Source organism: Lagopus leucura, unplaced genomic scaffold (assembly GCF_019238085.1).
Source record: "Lagopus leucura isolate 7727_CA_CO unplaced genomic scaffold, USGS_WTPT01 Super-Scaffold_100004, whole genome shotgun sequence".
Taxonomy (NCBI): Eukaryota; Metazoa; Chordata; class Aves; order Galliformes; family Phasianidae; genus Lagopus; species Lagopus leucura.
The window spans coordinates 17,326,664-17,345,573 of NW_024962264.1; the positions used below are offsets into that span (position 1 = coordinate 17,326,664).

Below are 18,910 nucleotides of genomic sequence, written 5' to 3' on the forward strand. Positions count from 1 at the left end.
ATACTGACAGCTTTTCAGTTTCTGAGGGCATGGGAAAGGAAGAACAAAAAGTATTTGTTACTGATTGTTTTATACACCTTGGATGTTCTTACTCTGTATAACTTCTGATACAGATGTCAAGATAGAAGTGTCATTGGAGAGATCAGACAGGCTTTGATTATGTGTTTAGATAAAGAAGGAACAACAGTATCTGTTGGTGTTAAACGTCACTTGTTCCGCATGCAGCTTATCCTTTGAAGAGTGTTTATTGTAGTGCCTTATCTATATGATAAGAGAACTTTCTTGTAAAGGAGGAGTTCCGTTTTCTTTTAAAGGTCTACCCGACAGTGCTATGGTAGGTAATTATTTTTCTGTGAATTTTGATGTTATGCAGGTTTAATGTATTCAGTATCAGTGAAGGCTTCGTGCTTATGTCATCTTCACCTTTCACAAATATTGAGTGTTTAAAGAATTCCTGGTGGTTTTCTGACTTTTCCTCACATTTGCACACCATTTCTATGCAATGCATTTAAGTAAACTATTTTAAAAATTAGGTCATGTTTTCTGAAGTCAGTAGAAGTTAACTGAAAATCAGGTATTCAAATTTTGTCTGTAACAGATGAGATACCAAAGTGTGAAAGAGTAAACTACCTTGGTTTAGCGATTGCACTTTCTCCTTGTTTCCTAAATGGCATTAAGAAGAGAGAATTTTTCTTTCTTTAAGTAAAACAGGTACCTATTTTTTATTTCTTGTATTATTGTGGAAAAGATGCGAAAAGAACCTGTTTATGGCACTATGTACTTTCTTTTCTGCTAAATATCTAAGCATAAGAGTTGAGTTAATTTGCACAAGGAGCTGTAGTTTAAAAAGTACGTGCTCTAATTGCTTAGTAAATCATACAAGGACAACGATTACCTGTATTTCTTCTGAAGGCCAAAGGGAAGGGTGTTTCTTAGTTCATCTGAACAAACCAAAATAACTGATTACTTAGCTGGAGGCATTTCTCTTGTCCTTCTTAATTTGATATCATATGGTTATTTTTGTATATGTAAAAAGAGCTTTAAGATCAGTTTCTCAGTCTCCTTCCTTCAAATATCATTTCCGGTGGATTTCTTTTCATTTCATTTTGCTGTGTATCCCAAAATACAGATCTAACAAAAAGATGCTATTATTGTAATTTCATTCATCTGGAGAGGAAAAAGTAGTCAGACCATGTCTCCTGGTCATGAAATAACATTATCTTTTTAACTAATTCTTGTTTTTGCTGGAGTGAACTAATATTGATGGAGTGTTGTGCGCCTCAGGTACGTATTGCTCCTTGTTGCTTTCTATGGAACATATGTACCTTACACTTCAACAAGCAGTTCTCAGTATGATGACCAGAAGAATTAGTCATCTCTACATGCTTGTATATTTTGAAAATTATGTGGGCTTGCAGCCACTTTGCAGCCAAGCTGGAGGTAGTTGGTTCTGAACATCACTTCGCTGAGCGAGGATGGTAGAACCATCATCCACTGAGCGGCAGTTACTGGATTGCATTAGAGAGGTGCCTCTAAAAAGCTGGGAAAATGCATTGGAATACTTTATTAAACTTTTCTGTTGAAATTACTAATAAAATAATGCACATATTTGATTTTATTATATGGTGAAGCTGTCCTCTTAATTTTCAATTAGGCATTTTTAATTATTTAAATAACCTGGTGTACTGAAATGGCGCTATGAATCCAGTTGTGGAAATGAAGCAGAACTGTGGTAAAACTATATAATTAGAAGATTTACAATGAAGAATTTCAAAACTTGTGAAGATTTGTGTTCCAAAAGTGTGCTTATAAAACTTCAGCACTGAATGGAAATAAAATTTGTAGATGAAATTAAACCTTTGTGTACAATGCTATTTTTGATGATTGACTGTTGTTGTTGATAGCCTTTCTGTTTAATTCAGGTGTAAAATGCAAGTGATCAAACTCTGAGGTTCCAGTGTTCACTGACATATTGTTGCATGCACAGGGACTGCTTCTGCCTGGTATTCTTATCTGTTATCATTTCGTCCTTGGACAGAGGATGTCATGTCTTTTATTATGTTGCAGTTCATAGAGTATCATTCTTTTTAAAGCATTTCTGAGAAAAGTAATGCCTTCGGTACCTAATGAAATTTTTCAAAGGGTTCCTGGAAAGACACATTGATGATTTAAAAATGATCTCTTTAAGAAGCACCTCAAACTTATTACTGCTCTTTAGGATTCAAATTAAAAGAGACTTATTTGAAACAAAAATATTGATTAGCTTGTACTCTTGAGCAGCATGCCTTTGATACCTCTTTCTGAAATTGAGTAGAAATTACCTGCCATTTGACAATTAGTTTGTTGTGCAGAGGTATTAAATATGGTAAGCCTCAAAATACTGCTTTCGTTTTGTTTTTATTTCAGGGAGAGAAGGGCTAGCCTATGTTGAATATGATATGTGATTGTGTTGGTTTTTTTTTCCTCCCTCTTTGTGTAGGGTTACTTCAGTGTTTTCTTAGCTCTGGCCTTAGAGTCAGCACTGATCCTGTGATTACAGGCATTCCTTAAAAGTCCCCTTTAATCATCATGCAATCAGGGAATTTTACCTCCAATAATTACATGCTGTGGCAATAACTGTTTAAATGATTACTGCTATACAGTGTTATAATTTGCTCTAAACACATTGGAACCATTCCTCTTATTCTGTATGTGACTTGGTTCTTGTTTTTTTTTTTTTTTCCTCATTTCTCCTCTTAAGTGATTCTGTTCCGTAGAATAGATGGAGGAAGGAGGTATGCTTTTCTGAGAGGGAAGATGCCTTTTCCAGGCAGTTAAGCATTTCACAGTTAGGAGACTTAGGAGCTGTCATGAAGAATAACTGGTATTTAAAATAAAAATAAATTAAAGAGCCGAAGTGAAGCAGTAAATATGCTCTTAAATCTACACTTCGTACAAGGCTTGTTCTAAGGAATAAAGTAATTCTTAAGGTTGTGTTATTTTTGTAAACTTAGCATCCTTACTGGGTTTAAACTAAGTGAAGCTTTCATGAATACCTGCCAACTGCATATTGTGCTACTTGCAGGAGGAGTCTGTTTGAAATGTGCTCTAATAAATAAATAAAAAAAAATCATGAAAATGACCTTTATCAATTCTCTTAATTCTCTGGAGCTGGAATGTCTCATTACATTATCAAGACGTTTTGATATTTCTATTAAATTCTTCTCATACACCTGTCAGTTCTGTGCTATTATGATAACCTTTGCTTTGCTAGCCCAACTTGATAACCTTGAGAAGTGATACGCTTTAGAGTTTTTTTTGCTAGAGGAATTACCCTCTACTTTGCATTTAAATGTAAGAGAATTGTGTGATACTTACTTCAGTGTCTCTTTTACATTCTTCTTAAAATGTCTGCATAGAAATGGTTTTCACATAGAGCAAATCAGACATAAACGGAACAATGTGTCTCCTACATATGGATAGATAGAAGTACAGATGGGGAACTTCCTGCTGCCAGCATGGTGTTCTTGGTTGCAGGAAGGCATGTTTTGGGACATGTACTGCTCCAGAACTAGTGGTACTTGTAGGCTGCCCTTCTTAAGTTTACATGTGTATAGGCTTTTCAAGACAACATGGAATCATTAAGGTTGGAAAAGACCTCTAAGGTCATCTAGTCCACCCACCAGCAGTATTTCCCCACTAAACCATGTTTCTGTGTGCTACATCTGCCCTTTCCATAAACATTTCCAGGGATGGTGGCTTTTCTGGGCAGCCTGTTCCAATGCCTTACCATATCTCTGAGAAAAAGTTCTTCCTCATATCCAACCTGAACCTCCTCTGGCCCACCTTATGGTTGTTCCCTCAAGCCTTATCACTAGTTACTTGGGTCAAGAGGCTGACTTCTCCTGCTACAGCATCCTTTCAGGTTGTAGAGTGATAAGATCTCCTCTGAACAAGAGAAGGTTCAGACTGAATAATTTCAGTTCTCTCAGCTGCTCTTCATAAGACTTGTGTGCCTGAGCCTTCACAGCTTTGTTGCCCTTCTCTGGATGCACTCTAGGGCCTTGATGAATTTCTTCTAGTGGGAGGCCCAAAACTGAACCCAGTACTCAAGGTGTGGCTGGTCCTGCTGGCTGTGCTATTTCTGATGTGTGCCAGGATGCCATTGGCCTTCTTGGCCACCTGGGCACACTGCTGGCTTGTGTTCAGCTAAGCATTGACCAACTACCACTGGCCCATTTCTTCCACACAGTCTTCCAGCTGTCCTGCCCTAGGCTTGTAGTATTGCCTGTAGTTATCGTGAATGCAGGATATGTGGAGTGCAGGACCTGACACTTCATGTTGAACTTCATCCCACTGGCCTCAGCCCAGCCATCCAGCCTGTCCATGTCCCTTTGTAGGGTGTTCCTGTCCTCAGGCAGATTGACTATCTCAAAAATTATTACTGTAATCTTCTACCTCATCTGAAAGTGATAGAAGAAAGTTGAGATTTTCATGGTAAGTTGGTAAAAATCAAGACTTTTTTTTTTTTTTTTTTTTTCCATAAAGGAATGAATCTGATCACCTGTAGTTCACTTCTGCCTTTGGCTAGCGACTGAATTCTGGTCTCTGCTGGCAGATCAGCTCTAGGAAGTGAGATTACTCTGCATAACTCAGCTGAGGGTGTTTGTTTGTTTGTTTTGTGTGTGTGTGTGTGTGTGTGTTAAATGACAGGAGCAGAAGAAACTGCCTTTATTTTCAGCTGTTTCCAGAGTTGGTAGCTGAGGAAAAAGCACTGGTATTTGGCTCGTAGGAACATGACTTTCAAGAAGGGTTTGGTACACTAGAGAGAAGAGCGTGCACAAGACACTGTATTTATGTGTTGAGGATATAAAATGCATTATACAAGAGCTTTAACTGACAGTTGTATCGTTAAAACTCAGCCCTCCCACAAGTTCTGCAGCTATATCCTGGACTTACCTTGTACAGTTGATTTGGTCTATTTTCTTATTCTGAATTCAGGTTTCTTTTGAGTAGGAAATGAATATGAATATATTTTTTTTATCACCCATCTGCCATCTCTGTTCAAAGTATATTATTGTCTGTCATCATTCATAATAAAATATAGCTATTACACTGTGCGTGGTTTTTGGTATTCTATCCTCTTAGAAACAACGATCAGAAACTGTTAGTAGTGGGGAGTTCCTCTTAATTCTGTACTGACTGTAAAAATGGAATTTTATGTTCTGTCATGGAGTGCGAGGCTTATCTTCACACATATGAGGAAGCACAGAGGTGGGTGGGAGAGCCCCAGCACCTCAACCTGTCCCAGCTACTCGCATGGCTATCGTAGGAGAGCCATCAGTCGCATGAGTTGACTATGATGCCTATCACCGTAAGCGTAGAGGCCCTTGGGAGCATCATTGTGATGGTCTTAGGAGGCATGAGGCTTATTGGGGCATATCAATAAGAACTTCTTTAGGATCTTATGGAACCTTCTGTGGTGTGGTTGGAGAAGAGCCAAAGGTGGGAAAAGAAAGGGATCAGTTTGAGGAGGAACAAGTGTAAGGAAAATAGAGGAATAAAGGGGCAAAAAAGGGGAGCTTTGCAGTTGTATCCATCTGGCTGCTGGTAAATAGCAGGCTGGACTAGCCTCCCTCGAGCTAAGTGACCTGAGATCTATTATGGCAGGGACAAGAGGTTCCAAGTCACTCATCTCCCTGTGCATGAAGCAGCTCATGGCGAATGCATCTTGAAACTGAAGCATGCTGCCAGGTTTTGTGTTTGGGATGCAGCTGTATTCATCTGAAGAGAAGTTAGAGCTCTGGTTTTGCACGTAGGGGCAGTTGTAGAGGGATCTGAGCAAGCGTGGAGGCTTTTGTTAGTAAGGGCATGTTCTCAGCTGGCCCCTCAGACTGGTTACGATGTCTGCTGTTCTATAAGATGAACCTGAGGTTTGGTTTCCAACTGTCTTAGTGACAACAAGTGTTACCTGACTCTTGAATGTTGACAAGTATGAAATCCTGCCATATCACATTCAGGAAGTTAGATGTTACGTTTTCAGTCCTTCTTGTCATTGCTCATTCTGGTGATTCTGCAACAGAGAAATGAGCATAGACCATGTGACAGCAGCAGCAGAAAAGAAGCAGAACTCACCTGTAGCTTGGGAAGCAGTATGTTCTTTACTATGAAAGAAAAGCAAAATCTGCATTGTTACACCTAGTACATACAAAATATGGAAGTGTCAGAGTTTTAAAATGAAAATAAAATCTGGTTTACTGTGTGCTTTCCTTTCTTCGTATTCTATTTCCATCCTTATTGGATTAATACCTGTTATTAAATGTGTTCCATATTTTCTACGGGATCTTTGCTATGCATAGCTAAGATCTTCTGAAGATTGGCTTCAACAATTTACTTTTTTTGAGCTGTCGTTGAACTCTTACTTACATTTTCTTTGGATATTAAAGAAGTTTGAGTTAAAATCACTTCTGTTTAATTGGTGCTAATACACTCAGTATTTAAATTCTTTTTTTTTTTTTTTTCAGCTGTGCACTACAATACTGTATTTTTTAATTTATTGGGTACCTCTCCCTTTTCAAATCCAGTATCATTTAGTAATTTCTAGTTTCTAGCAAATTCTGTGGTTGTGCTTTTGGAATTTATCTCTGTTTCCATCAAATGCTGCCACAGTGAGTTATTTCAAGTTTATTTTCTACAAGATCACTTTTGGACAGCCGACGCTCTCTGCAGCTGTCATGTTCTCCACTCCATGCATTCTTCATCCTTTCTTCAGTCATGTACCTCCAGGGTTCATAATTTGTCTGCTCTTAAATAAAATGCTTGCCTTACCAACTGTTTTGTGTTCAGTAGTTCTCTTCAGCACAGGCTGTAAATAAAGTAGTAGAGAAAAATTACTTCCAGAATATGTGGGACTAGTGCATTGGGTCAGGCTCACAGCTTCTGCAACATGCTTCCAATACTTCAGTTACTGTCATGAAATAGCAGACTTAATACTTGGACACAACTGCCACCTCTTTAGTTGTGTAGTGTGGGTTTAACATTGCATGAGATGTAGCATCTACACATTTAAGTTCTTGTGTGTCAACTACAGATTGTTTTTTTTCTAGGGTTTTCTAAAGGAAGGTGGCTGAACAGCTGTAGCCTCGATACATAATGGATAGAACCACGTGCTTTAGCTTGCTCTAATTCATTTGGGAGCATCACTTTTGCAGCTATAATCACAGAAACTACTTTGAAATACACAGTATATGAGGTTGGAGCACGCTGTGCCTTTGGTAGCGTGTTGAAGGAGGGCAACAGTGCAAAATATAATGATTTGCATACTTCTTTTATTTTTGTTTACAATACCGTGATCCTCTTTTTGCTTCAGGTCCAAAAACTGTTTTGTATATCGTATTCTGTGCCTTTTCCCTTTGTGGTCATGTTTTCCCCATCAAGATACATGCATGGAAGTAGCTGCAGATGTAGTTGACAATGAGACTTCACATGCATTATTCACTGCTTAATCAGGGATTGCATGGGTAGATTGGCTGCTAGTGGTTGTCTTAAGAGCATATTCAGAAGTGAAAAGTTAGTACAGGCTAATGGAGGCATACCAACTCCGTTTGGAGGGTTCATGGGAAATTTATGAGATGTAATTGCAGTAACTCCTTGTGGAAACGTACAAATTCTTTGTATCGTGACAGTACACAAAGCATCCTTCCTTCTCTTGTTAAGAAACATCTGGAGCATTGTGTAGAAAAGACTGGTGAAGATTATATCTGTATAGGATTTGCAACTTTATCTGCTAAATTCCCCAGAGTAGCTTCCTGATCTTCTGCCATCTAATACTGGCATTCCCTTTCTGAAAAACTGTGACAGACATAAGTCAGCCATCAGAAACACTGGTATGTTTCTATCCATGTCTTACTTAGGTTGAAAGTAGCTCAAAAGATTTTGCTGATTGTTTTGTCAAAAATAAACAAAAAATTAAGTAGTTACTAGTTTGAAATGTATGGCCTTTTAATTTTTATGGTTGACACTATACAGACCTATATTTGTTTGAAATAGAATTGCTGAGGCAATTTTTATCAGTTAAGAATCGGTTTAAAGAATACCACTTATAGGAGTTCTTGATGCATGAAGATGCAAGTTCTGTTTAAATGGCTGCTGTGTATAAAGAAGATATTATAGCAATTTGATGCTCTAAGAATAAATATTTCAAATTCTAACTCATTTTCTCCCATCTTTTCTCCTGTTGAAATGGCTACAGGGGACTCCAGCATCCCAGAAACTCCTGAAGCTGAGAGAACGAAGGAGCTGTCTTACTTCAACCATCGAAGAGGGGTACATTTCCTAGATGTGTCTTCAGACAGTGAAGATGAAGTACCAAGAAAAGTCAGCGCTTCGAAAGAAAACAAGGCTCCAAAGAAAGATGTGATTTTAATGTAAGGTTTAATCTAGTAATGTTTATGCAAATCGATGCAATGTTTCTCAGTTGTAATGTTGAATTCAAAATAATATGCTAAATTCTGGCTTTACAGTTTGCAGTTTACCCTGCCCTATCTAAGCTTTACTGGATTTCCGAGTAAGGGGACTCCAACACCTAAGTGACTTCTCTGAAGACACGGTTTATGAGTGAGGAATTTCATGATATGGAATGATACTTGTGGTGTTCATTATTTATTCACACATTTGCACCTCTTATATTCTTTTGATGGCACTTGAAAGCTTACCCTTATAAGTGCTAGCTTTTTATTTTAAATGAAACTGTAGTGGAGTGGGAAGGTGAACACTGCTTCAACACATAGTATAAGAATTTTTGATCTTGATTTGAGTGCAGTGCTGTTCAAATGGAGTTACACTGCTTCTGGGATCAAATAGTTTTGGAAGCAGTGCAATAGGTTTTGTGTGGTGTGGAGCAGAATGTAATAAGCCTTGCAGGATCCAGCTTGCATCTTGCTGTTTCTTCGCTGCAGATTGGTTACATGGTGAGAGAGGCAGGAAGACACCAAAGCATCTCCTAGTGGGATTGGTCTGTGTCTGTGTCCTGTTTTCAGCTGGGACAGAGATGATTTTCTTCATGGTGTCTGTTGTGATGCTATGCTTTGGCTCTGGGAGAAAAAACACATTGATAACACAGGGATGTTTTTGTTGTTTCTAAGCAGCACGGCACAGAGCCAAGGATTTTTCAGTTTTTTTATCTTCTTCTACTGTCCTGCTAATGAGAGGGACTGAGGGGGCACAAAGAGCTGGGAGGAGTCAAAACCAGGACTAAATACCTAAACTGGCCAATGGGATATTCCATCCCATATGGCGTCATGGGAAAAAACAAACAAACAAACAAAAAACAAACAAAAAAAAACAACCTGGGGAGTTGGCTTTTGGGGGCAGCTTCTGCTTGGGGTCTGTCTGGGTGTCAGTGTGTGCTGAGCAGTTGTGTGTCACTTGTTTTGTAAATATATATTATTTCTCTCTTCCTTTTCTGTCTTAGTAAATTGTTTTTATCTCAACTCACCAATCTCACATTTTTTTTTCTCTCTCTCCAGTTCTCTCCCCCATCCCATCAGAGGGGTGGGAGGTTGAAGGGAGTGTGGTCAAAAGGCGTGGAAGCGTTTAGCTGCCTGCAGGGTTAAACGATAAGAAATACTATGAGAGGATGTGGTTCATATCTGAACATGTGCCACAGAATCTGACATGAGCCACATCCTCTCATAGTCTTTCTTATTCCTTTGTAGCTGCTTATGTTCAGTGCACAAGGTATCTCAGTGCTTAACGCTTCATCAGGGCTTATTGTCTCATGTGCTAATCAATGTATACTGAATCCACTGAGCTATCTCACAAGTGGCATTGTGCTAATAGAATTGGACTCAAGACCATGGCAGGAGTTAGCTATGTGGGCTTTGTTGGAAAAACAGACAAAAACATGATAGAGTCATATTCTTTTAGTGATTAAATGAGCATTTCTTCATGCTTTTGAATAATGTGATTAAGAAGAGATTATGTGTGCACTCTTGCTTTGTTGATGAGTATCTCGATGTTAATCCTGGATAAGAAAAGATGGAGTCATTAATTTTACTATGTCAATTTCAATTGATGTTCTTTTTATATGCAGTTTATAAGGGAACTTTCAAGACAGGAATATGTGAAATGTGCTAATGAATTTCAGTATGCCATTTTTCTGAGGCTTTTTAAAGTTTATGCTGATTTGACCTTTGAAGCTTATGGCTAGACTGATGGTTTGAATTTGAATTATTCTTTGTTATGACCATTTTTCCTATGACAGGTTTTTGGTGGTATAAGTGCATGAGTAGTATATTACTATTATTTGCAAAATTGTAATGCAGTTTGCCTATTGCAACCACTAAAGGAAGATATAGCCACAAAAATGTTTTATGTGCTTACTGGTTGGCAGCTTTTTAAGATAATACATATTTTAGAATAAGCTAACCTTTGATAACATTAATTACAGCTCATGTGATCCTGTTTGTTTGCTTTTTGACACTCCGGTAGAATAAATATAAGAAAGAACAATTTTAATACTTTCTCTGCCCCTCGTACATCATAGCTCAGAAGACTCATCAGAGGATGACCCACCTGTGTATCAGCTACAGCAGGCAGCTTACGTGAGCAATGGGGACCAACTAGTTGACTTGCAGGAAGATACAGAGGAAGACATCAGAAATGCAAAGCTACAAACGCTGAAGGAACTTTTTCCTCAGAGGAGTGACAAGGATTTGTTACAAGTAATAATTCTCTGTTCTTTTTATTTATTTTGATAATTATTTTGCAGGCAGCATTCCTATACTTTGGGTGTTACAACAGAGAAGAGCCTTGATTCTTATTAGCAAAAGCGTATATAAAAGTGTTTGTTTTAGGGGAACTACAACGATGGACTTTGATTTCAATTTTTTTGTTGTTCAAGTGCACGTATGTATAAGGATATTTGTTAAGAAAACAAAAACAATTCAACATTGAATTCTAGGGGATAGTAAATTTCTCTATTTATTTTATATTGACGTTCAACCTTATTGTAACAGTCTTGATTGGTAGCTACTGATAACTTTTGGAATGCAGTTAACTGAGTGAGTGCAGAATTAATGAAATTATTGTTTTCATATTCAATAGCTGAAACACTTCCCTCTTGCTTTCTTTGGCTTTAATACTCAAAGCCCTTAAAATGAAAGTGAGGTCAAAAGAGTAAGTCTGAAATTATAGTAATTTCTTATGATTGTGCTGCCATATAAAGCTGAGATACTCTTGGCTATTTTCCAACATACATCACAAATTTACCATGGCATTACAATAACTTATTACATTGTACTGCACTGAAGATAGTTTTACTGTATCTTCAGGAATGTTACCTCTTAGGGCTGATATTTTTTCAATAACTTTAGTTTTCAAAGCCAAATGTGTTTAAATTAATCTGTCAGTTTTCCTGGTTGAAATGTCATTTAAAAAATACAGATTTTTTTTTTTTCTTTTTCTGGATCAAGTTTTAAGTTTCGGCCTGAGGAAGAAATAGGGGATTGCAAATTTCACTTTGTGTTTTATGTACTTTTTTTCTCTTGAAGAAATTAGGCTGCAAATATCCAGAGCATATGGTGTTAGAATTACCACATGGAATGTATTTAAAGCACAGGTTAATCATGATTCATTGTAGCTTGGAAACTAATTAGAAATGACACTTATATGGTGTGTCTGATGCAGTTTTGTGGCTTCAGTGAGGAGTAACTTAATGAGTGGTTTTAACTATATAGTGGTTTGTAGTGGTGTTATCTATTCTCAGGAGAGCATAAGATAGCTCTTTGTATCAAGAGAACTTTGTAGTACAGAATGGCTGTGCAAGCTTTTTTCCATGTAACTACAACATTCTTGAGGGAAGATGGAATAGTGGGCAAATCTATTGTTTGTTCATGAAGGATCTGGGTCAGCTTGTCCTGACAAACCCTACATGACTGGTGAATGTTGCTAAAGAAAAACTGTAGGCAATACCTATTATAAACCTTTTAAAATAGCTATTATAGTAAAATTATAGGGCATTGTTTACAAATGAGAATAGATGCCTGGGAATCAGGTTTCCTTATTCATAGGGCTTTTGTGTGTTTGTAACCGTTAAACCATTTGCTTCTGGTGAAGTTGTGACACTGGGAAAAAGCAGCACTTAGAAGTCTCAATATTCAATTAATTTGTAAAAATTATATATTCTGAAATTACAGGTTCATGAAGGAAGAATCTAGAGTTGCAAGGATGATAACCTTTTGGAGGCATGATTTAAATTTCATGTCCATAATCTTAGAAAGTCAGCATTATGACACAACAGCATGTACAAACTTACCAACTTGAGCTATTGATCGTTTTGGATCATCTGACTTTGTAATAGTAACAATGAAGGGGTTTTGGAAAAAGCAGTTCAAGCAAACCTGCATGGCATATTTGTGAAATAGGAAGGATAGGAGGTGAGGCAGTAATAAATGAGATTTAAAAACCTACTGGAAAACGGTTTAAATAAGATATTTCCAAATACAGCTGATATGGTGTATTCAATATACATAAAATTTAGTGACCTGTAAGTGTTGGCTTTAGATTTTACAATACATGTCTTTTTGATGTGTGTTTTTGTGTAAGTTTTTTTGGGCTTTTATTTGTCCAAGTATATTTCAGTCCTGCTTGTTTATAATTGTTATTCTCTGTTCAAATGGATTAAATCTTGTCACTTAGCAGCTGATTTTTTTTTTCAGTTGGTAAAATCAACATGCTCCATGGATGAAGCGATAGCTGCTTGTTTGAAATTCGATGATGAAGGTACCTTGTTTTTTTTTTTAAGCAGGGGGAGGAGGAACACTTTAGAGACTACAGCCAAATTAGTAAATAAAGTTGCCAAGTAAACTTGAGGGGAGTGCAGGGGTAGTATTTGCAAAGTGATAAAACATGCATTAGAAGTATTCTGTTTGTTTATTGTAATAGCACAGAACTGAAACTACAGACTTTACAGTGGGAAACAAGAAATGGATATACAGCAAAATCCAAAGATAGAACAAAAGTTTTGTTTTTTCTTCTATGTAGATCAGGATTGCTGATTGAAGACTGGTGTCTTTAATGATTTTTGTTGCTACTGATTGCTTCCTCCTTTACTTAGAAGTTGAGGTGGACTGTAATAAGTTAGAGATAGTAGTTCTAAATGTTGCACGTGAGAAATCTGATGTGAAGAATTATGCTGGAGTAAGTAGCTATTTCTAACTTATATCAAATCTTGTGTCAAGCTCTGTTACTGTTATCATAGTGAATTCTGTACTTGTAATTCTGAGTAAGGACTATTGGTCTTAAACACTAGACAAATTCTGTATCAGAACATCCCCCATGCTGTGTTTTGAGCCCTCAGCTTGCTTAGGGCATTCTTTTTCTGCATCTGAACTCGTGCAGCCTCGTGATGATATCAAAAAACCCCAAGATGTGGAAATGCTTAGAAAGCAGTAAGTATGTGTTATCACTTCACACTTCAGGTTTCTCTCTTTGACATCGCTTAAGTCCAGCACTGCTTTTAATCTCTCTTGATTTTTGTTTTATGTAATGGATGTGTCTTTTCATGACATATCCTATGGATTTGGAAATTGTCTTTAGGAAGCTTGTGCTGAGGAGAACACAGTCGTACTTCATTTATAATATAGATGATTTTTGATTTATAGTATAAAAATGATAATAGTTCTTCCTGTTGTACTTGCCATATTTTCATCTTCAGATATTTGTATACACTTCCCAAGATTTTTAACAGTTATCGTAGAACACTTTAATTTCTGGTATCTAGGCTCTCCCTTCTGGCCTTTTTGTATTCTAAAATTATCCGGAGTTGGAAGGGACCCACAAGGATCATCAAGTCCAACATGTTTGTGTTAGTCTGTGTGCTGCTTCACATGCTGTCAGTGTGAAAGCCCACAGAAGAATCTTGGCAACAAAATTCTCTTCAATCACAGCTGTTATATAAAAATATTTAGTTAAGAATGAGCATGCCTGAAAATGATGGTATAAATCATCTCATTTTGGATACAATTTTTTTAAGTGGAGACGCTATTGAACATCTGCTTATCCATGTCAATTTATGATTTACTTGTTACGAAGTGTTGACTGGGTGAGAAGTGAGGGACAAGATCAAGTCCAGGCCCCTTGCATTCTGCTTCCATTCTGATGATGATTCATGTCTAGCAGTCACAGGGCTTCTTTATCCCCTCAGTTCTATGCTTCCTTAGCCTAAGAAGCAATTATTATTTGTGCGTAGCTTGCAAAGTGAATCTCTTCAGGAAATTATTTTTCAGTTGTAGATGTGTTAGTTTTGGAAGTCCACAGAAGGATTTCTATGTAATTTTATGTGGATGAATTCCTGAGGTCATGGTTATTCAGATCCTCCACTGTGGCTTAATTGTCACTCAGATTGCTCTGAATCAGTTTTATATATTTATTTTTCCTTCAGAGACCAATGGTCATTCAGCTATTTACTTCAAAGGAGGATGGTCTTAGAAATACTCTAATGTGGGGTCTGTGTGCTTTTTGGGCTGAGAGGATTGCATGGGTCCCTGTTTGTGGCTGCAGTTAACCACTTTGAATACAGTTCTGATTAATCGTAAACAGTTATAACTCCTTAAATTGTTAGTGTTTTACACAACAGCAACCTGACAGCCCCTAGCCTTGATATAAGACAAGGCTAAGATGCATTTGTGTCTTGAGCTACTAGTGTTTTTTTTTCCTGGCTGCATTGTTTAAATGAACATCTTGGACAGAGAAGTGAAATGCATTGTTCTCTGAATGCTGAAGGAGAGCCATCTTCTCCACCAGCATGTTTGCAGGATTCTTTTTGAGCTGTGCATCTTCTGTATATCTGTATTGATCTACAGAACACATATGCTTTGGAAAATCTCACTAGTAGGTACCTTGATCTTGCTAGGTACTTCATTTACTGACGATTCAGTTACTGCTGATGTTTCTTTGAGAATGTTAATTTGTTTAGTCTATATACCATGTCTCTCTTTCTCATCAGAGAGAGTGAATGAGTCTATTAGAAAAGTATTTTCACACAAAAAAGTGTGTTAGTACAAATAAGTAGGTATTTTGTTTTTCGCAACTGAAACTATTTTGACGTTCCAGATAGTCTTAAGGGTTTGAGGGTTTGAAAGCAAGTGTGCTCTGTGTGTGTGTGTGTGTGTGTGTGTGTGATCAGCTCTGCTTGTTTGCTGACTGTCCTTTGGCTGTCTGGGAGGTGGGAGGGGAGGTTTGCTGCAGATGCTGATGTAAGACATCAGAGCTCTGTTGGTAATCTTCCAAAAAGGTTGACTGCCAGTAATAAATCAGATCATCAACTAGGAATATTTAAAATATTTTGGGCTATAGTAAAAAGGGAGCATTCATCTAGGAGCAGTTGTTGCTTCAACCAAAGCTAATGTGGAGAAAAAGCGATAATGTGTTTTTTAACTTTATGAGCTGTGCACAATGGCAACTGAAAATGCACCTGACTGGACAGATCTTAATGCTAAGGTGATAATCTCTGATAATCACCCAGACCCAAAGATATTCAGAAAGTTCTGACTCACGTGAGCTAGTCATAGGTAATTTAATGCTCATTGATAATTAGTTATCTCTGACTTACTATGGATAGTTTACTTTCAAAGGCTTTGATTTAATGTTGAAAACTTCTTGATAATAACCTTTCTGGTGAACATCTGAGCCAAAAATCAGTCATCAGCACTTCCAGATGGGGAGTGATGTAAATATTCTAACTCTAACTCACAGTTGGATTTTAGCCTTGGTTAGGTACTAACTTTCCAATAGCATACAGCTTAAATAGGATTATCTTCTGTTGTGAAAACTACTCCTGCTTAAAAGACAGCAAGCATCTTTATTCAACTCCCGCATAACATGCTTTGCAATTAAAAGGAAAAAAGCAAACGCAAAAAAACAAAGCCTGTTCTTCCACATAAAACGAAGCAGCTTGTTTAACTGCTAAAGTACTGCAGAAAATGTAAGGATACATAAATGTGTGAATAAATACATTTTTAGTAGTTGCTTTGCTTGGAATTTCTGAATATGTATGGACTGTAGTAAGAAACTATTACGGAAGACTAGTAAAAATATGCTGTTAACAAGTAACTACTACAGCAGTTGTTTGAATGATCCTACTTATATATGATAGTAATTGAAAGTAATACAGTGAAAGTAATTTCCTTTTTTTTTTTTTTTTTTTTACTTCCATTTTAAAGCTGCCTCTCGTAAAAGGAGACTAAATGATTCTCATATAAATGGCAAAGAGAGTGATAAGCATATGACAAAAAAGCCAAAAGCTGATTATGTAAGTATTGTTTGTTCTGTTTGAGCACTATGAAGTAAGTGGAGCTGCCTGACTTGTATCACTGACAGTTGTGGCATGAAGTTGCTAAGTGTTACCAGAAAATTATCCTATCAAATTCAAATCTGGCCTTCTGGATGAGTTTTCTGCTTCATTGTTTTTGGCGATGCCAAAAGTTACTTGTTTTAATCTTCAGTGTATGTGCATTGCTATTGCTTTTGTGGTTGAACTTGATGACAAGCAGCAGTATGTGCCAATTCTTGTGAACATCAGTGAGAGTTTAAAACTATAAGGCAACTTGCCTCATCAGATCATTCCTTATTTTTCCTCAAATAGGTAGAGTTCAATATCTGGTGTTACTGTTACCCTATGTTATAGGAGTGATTGAATCATAGAATCATTTTGGTTAGGAAAGAACGATGGCTTACGGAGAAGAGTGAATTGGTTATGTTAAAAGGAATGGTTACTTTGAGCTGTGCTTGTAAATAGGAACTGTGTAAATGATCCTGGCACATTCAGTTTGGTATTACAATCCAACAGTACTATCATTAGACCATTGATGCATTGCTGGAAAACATGGGAAAATATTTGAGAATGGCGATTTTACAGTACAGACTAGAGGCTGTATGAAGAATGAATAATTATCTCTGCATTGAAATGTAACTAAATTTTGTCTCCCATCAGAATAAAACAGAGAGGTCCAATTTTTGTGCTGACCATAGCTCTACCCTTATTGATACCGTAGGTTCAGTGAGGGTAGGAACTATGTCCTCTGTCACCTGGAGTAATTTTGAGTGATCTGGTTTATGTTCTTCCAGCAGATAGTGTAATTCAGCTAATTAAATATGTATCAGACATGTTGGCATCTCTGCTGTAGGTATGTAGATTGGTAAACACTTTGCATTCATGGAAGACACTTGCATAATTCTTTGTGCTTAGTACAAAACAGAACAGCTTGTGGCATAACAGAAGCTTTGGCACTTGTTCATAAGGAGCCTCCCTTTTATTTCCCAATTTACAGTAGCTGTTAGTGTAGCTAATATAGATGAAAACATATTGCCAGGTTTTTGTGTGACTTAATGGCTCCGGTACACAGTTTTTGTAAATTGGTTTTTATATATAGATCTTCATATAACACTCCAATTGACACATCTATAGATTCTGGTAGGTTAAATACAACAGTCATTTAAGATAGCTTACTAACTGTGTACCTCTTGAATGTTAACATTATTGCCTGCTGCCTTAAGTATCATGCGGAATCACTGCAGACTATAGCTTGCATTTTAAAGAAATACAAGCTAGGTGCTTTAAGTTATTTATGTTTTGGTATGCAGCTTCTCATGGTACATGCTAACTAAGTAAAGAATGCCAGTCTGTCGTGACCAAAGACTTTCTACACTCTTGAAAGTTTTAGCCTTGAGTATTGTTTATATATGAGAAATCATTTCTGCAATTTGGATTTGCATTAAGTGCTTTTGTTGTTTAGAGTGGCTTGTTAAAGGTAAGCAGTATTGGTTCAGTTTGATTTTCCTCTTTTTTTTGTTTTTTTGTTTGTTTTACATAGCTGGATGGGTCAAAGTCTGAAATACAGTGGGAGAAGCAAGAGATGCTTGTAGAGAAGCTGCAAAACACATTCCCTAGCATGGATAAGGAGGTGAGTTTGTCTCCTGGTGGCAAATCAGCTTTTGATATCTGAAGAACACTGTATCTGTTCTTGAAGTCCTAATGAAACAATCCTTACACCAGCCGCACTTTCAGAAGGAGCCTGGCGTAGGAAGGTCTTCACTGTTCCTGCTTTTGGAGTGTATTTTGCCCTGAAGTGAGAGCAGCTGGAGATAATGAAGGCTAAATGGTACTCTTTGTCTTAGTATTTTGGTCCTGCTGGCAAGCCTGGCTTGCTTGTTCCTAGCCTTCCAAAAAATGGAGTGCAGATCTGTATAAACTGAGGGTATAAAAGTAAACCAAAAGGCTTTCTACTTTTGATTTCTACTCTTTTGAATCCTCACACTTAGTGGGGTTGGGGGTGGTTATTTGACTTCTGCAATTGAAAGTAAGTGTTAGTGCCTCAATGTCACTATATATAGAAATCCACTATCTGGTTACCTTATCATAAAGCAAAATTTCTTGTTTTCTAGGAACTGAGAGATGTACTTCGGGAACATAACTGGGTGCTTCATGAAGCACGAGAGGCCCTGAGAGTTTTTGCAGGAGGCAGTGATGGTAAAGACAGATTTATAATCCATTTTATCCCAAGATAATGCAAACAGGCTTGCACTGTAGATCTTTCCTCATGTCCAGCAGTAATGACCCCGGCTGCACTACATCTTGAAACTTGAATTAATATTTGAAAATAGTACTGCGGGGAGGAGAGTAGAGGTAAAAGAAGGAAACTGGATATTTCTCTACTTTTCAGTATATATATATATATTTTAACCTTTTTCTCTATAAATGTAGAGATTAGTATCTTTGCCTTGCTAATACAGACTTACTTATGAGTTTGCAATTTTCTATATCATAAAATATATTCTGAGATGTATTAAAGCTGTCAGTTGTTCCCATCCTGCTTGCTTGCTTTTTCTTTTAACTTGAGTAATTTGTTAATCAGTAATGGCCAATACTTGC

The 18,910-nt window shown here is 37.2% G+C and overlaps 1 protein-coding gene across 1 annotated transcript in view; it reads left to right on the forward strand.

Annotated features, from left to right (window-relative positions):
- Positions 1–18,910, forward strand: part of SMARCAD1 (SWI/SNF-related, matrix-associated actin-dependent regulator of chromatin, subfamily a, containing DEAD/H box 1) — a 44,933-nt gene that overhangs the window by 1,398 nt on the left and 24,625 nt on the right. The window contains exons 3-8 of the mRNA XM_042871498.1: positions 8,231–8,405; positions 10,526–10,703; positions 12,699–12,762; positions 16,203–16,291; positions 17,853–17,942; positions 18,424–18,508. Coding sequence (XP_042727432.1) covers positions 8,231–8,405; positions 10,526–10,703; positions 12,699–12,762; positions 16,203–16,291; positions 17,853–17,942; positions 18,424–18,508 — 681 coding nt within the window. The remainder of the gene's footprint in view (positions 1–8,230; positions 8,406–10,525; positions 10,704–12,698; positions 12,763–16,202; positions 16,292–17,852; positions 17,943–18,423; positions 18,509–18,910) is intronic.